We start from the raw sequence: 2,382 nt of genomic DNA on the forward strand, positions 1-2,382 counted from the left end.
CCTTTACTGAAAAAAAAAATAGAGCTTCTTCATCCCCACTTAAAAGCAGTTTGTTGTTTTTTATAGTCTAAAGATGTTGATATAAACTTCTCTACCTTCTTAAATTCTATGAACTCAACACTTAATGTTCTTTTTTTCAATCTTTGATTGCTTATCACAACAGCTAAAGATCTATCTTTCTACTTACTCCAATGATGTGATTTAAAATAACTTTGATAACAATAGCTTAATATTTCTAGGATAAGAGACAGGATATTTTCTTAGAATCTTGCATCATATAAACTGTTTTTTTAAAGAATGAATTTCATCTGAATATATTTATACTTTAATTTGGTAATGGTTACATTTTACTACCTTATTTCCTAGCCTACACATTCACAGGAAACACCTGCCATTTTCCGTGTACTCAAACTTAGCCGTTTTTTTATTTTATATACATGTATGTATATATATTTTTTAAACTATACAATACCCATATTGAAAACCCTCACCAAATTTTAAACCATTAATCTTAGTAGTTCTTTTCTAACTCAATCTATTCTGTATTGTTTTGAATTGTTGTCTTCTATGGATTATTCATATAAATTCCTATTATATTTGTGAATACCCACATTAAATGCAATATTATAATGTATATATGTATATATTTTAACATGCTAAAAATTTCTTGGTACATATCAGTTATACTAAAAATAAACCCAGGAAGAATATATACTTTAGTTATCCTACACTGAAAGACATGAAATGTATTTTAAGAGAAATGTGAGTAAAACAATCTCAAAGGAGAATACACTGTCGTTCCAGTTTCAGTCTTAAGAATCAGATCAATGACCAAATAATCATTGAATCCATTGAAAAAGAAAGTGTAGACTTCTTTTGTTTGTTTAAACTTGCCTATGTCTCTGAGGAAATATGCATGTTAATATGCATATATTATGCAGATAAATTCTGCATGCTCTATTTACAGAAGGTTCATGTGTTAGAGAGATGGAATTACAAATTGTTAAATTTAAATTTGTTTTAAAATCTTGTATATGTAAATATACTTTTATAGAGAAAATTTCTTAATTATTGCTGGTGGTTTCTCTCTTCAGAATATGTGTATTTATGACCTCAATGGACAAACACAATCTCACAGAGCTGAAGGAATTCATCCTCCTTGGAATCACAGACCGCCCGGAGCTGCAGGCTCCCCTATTTGTGCTCTTCCTCGTCATCTACATGATCTCACTGGTGGGCAACCTGGGCATGGTCATCCTCACCAAGGTGGACCCCAGGCTGCAGACACCCATGTACTTCTTTCTCAGACACCTGGCACTCACGGATCTCGGCTACTCCACCGCGGTGGGACCCAAAATGTTGGAAAATTTCCTAGTGGAACAAAATACAATCCCCTTTTATTTCTGTGCCACACAGATGGCTTTCTTCATCATGTTTATTATTAATGAACTTTTCGTTCTGGCAACCATGTCTTATGACCGCTATGTGGCCATCTGCAACCCTCTGCTCTACACAGTCATCATGTCCCAAAGGCTGTGTCTGGTGCTGGTGGCAATCCCCTATGTCTACAGCACCTGCATTTCGCTTCTAATCACGGTAAAGCTTTTTAATTTATCCTTTTGCAATTATGTTGTCAATCATTTCTACTGTGACAATCTGCCTGTGTTAACATTGGTCTGCTCAAATACACAAGAAGTTGAGTTCCTGATACTGATTTTCTCTGCTTTTAATTTGGTTTTCACTCTTCTAGTAGTCGTTGTGTCATACCTGCTCATCCTCATTGCCATCCTCAGGATGAAGTCAGCTGAGGGGAGACGCAAAGCTTTTTCCACCTGTGGATCCCACCTGACAGTGGTCACTGTATTCTATGGGACTTTGACATTTATGTATGTGAATCCGAAGTCCAGCCACTCCTTTGACACTGATAAAATGGCCTCTATATTTTACACCCTCATTATCCCCATGCTGAATCCCTTGATCTATAGCTTAAGGAACAAGGATGTAAAATGTGCACTGCAAAAGATGTGGACAAAAGTATGCAATATCTTTTCTTGAAGATCACTGTTCTATTTTATTTGTGTAAATTGTATATAATCTTCAAACCATGATGCATGTAACTTCATAAATAACATTACAGACATATAATTTCAACATATGTTTAGAAAATACCTTGTATATACCCTTAGTTTTTCAAAGTCCTATAGATACATAACTGAAAAACCAGAAAAATCTGCTGTTTTGAGACACAAAATTATATATAAAAATGATTATAAAATTAGTGCTATTAGTGAATGCCTTAGGACACTGGATATAGTCCATCAAAGCCACAGTAGATCGGGTCTTTTATGTCAAGTGGGAAATAATATTAGGCATAGTGGGAGT

At 34.3% G+C, this 2,382-nt stretch overlaps 1 protein-coding gene across 1 annotated transcript; it reads left to right on the plus strand.

Annotated features, from left to right (window-relative positions):
* The first annotated feature begins 1,107 nt into the window (after positions 1 to 1,107).
* On the plus strand, positions 1,108 to 2,055 carry LOC129405705 (olfactory receptor 8K3-like). The gene has a single exon (XM_055142808.1). The coding sequence runs from the start codon at positions 1,108 to 1,110 to the stop codon at positions 2,053 to 2,055; it is 948 nt and encodes a 315-aa protein (XP_054998783.1).
* Positions 2,056 to 2,382: the final 327 nt, after the last annotated feature.

This window comes from Sorex araneus, chromosome 6, assembly GCF_027595985.1.
Source record: "Sorex araneus isolate mSorAra2 chromosome 6, mSorAra2.pri, whole genome shotgun sequence".
Lineage (NCBI taxonomy): Eukaryota > Metazoa > Chordata > Mammalia > Eulipotyphla > Soricidae > Sorex > Sorex araneus.

Excerpts from the sequence above, each read along its gene's own strand:
- LOC129405705 (XM_055142808.1), top strand. The coding sequence starts at position 1,108 with ATGACCTCAATGGACAAACACAATCTCACAGAGCTGAAGGAATTCATC.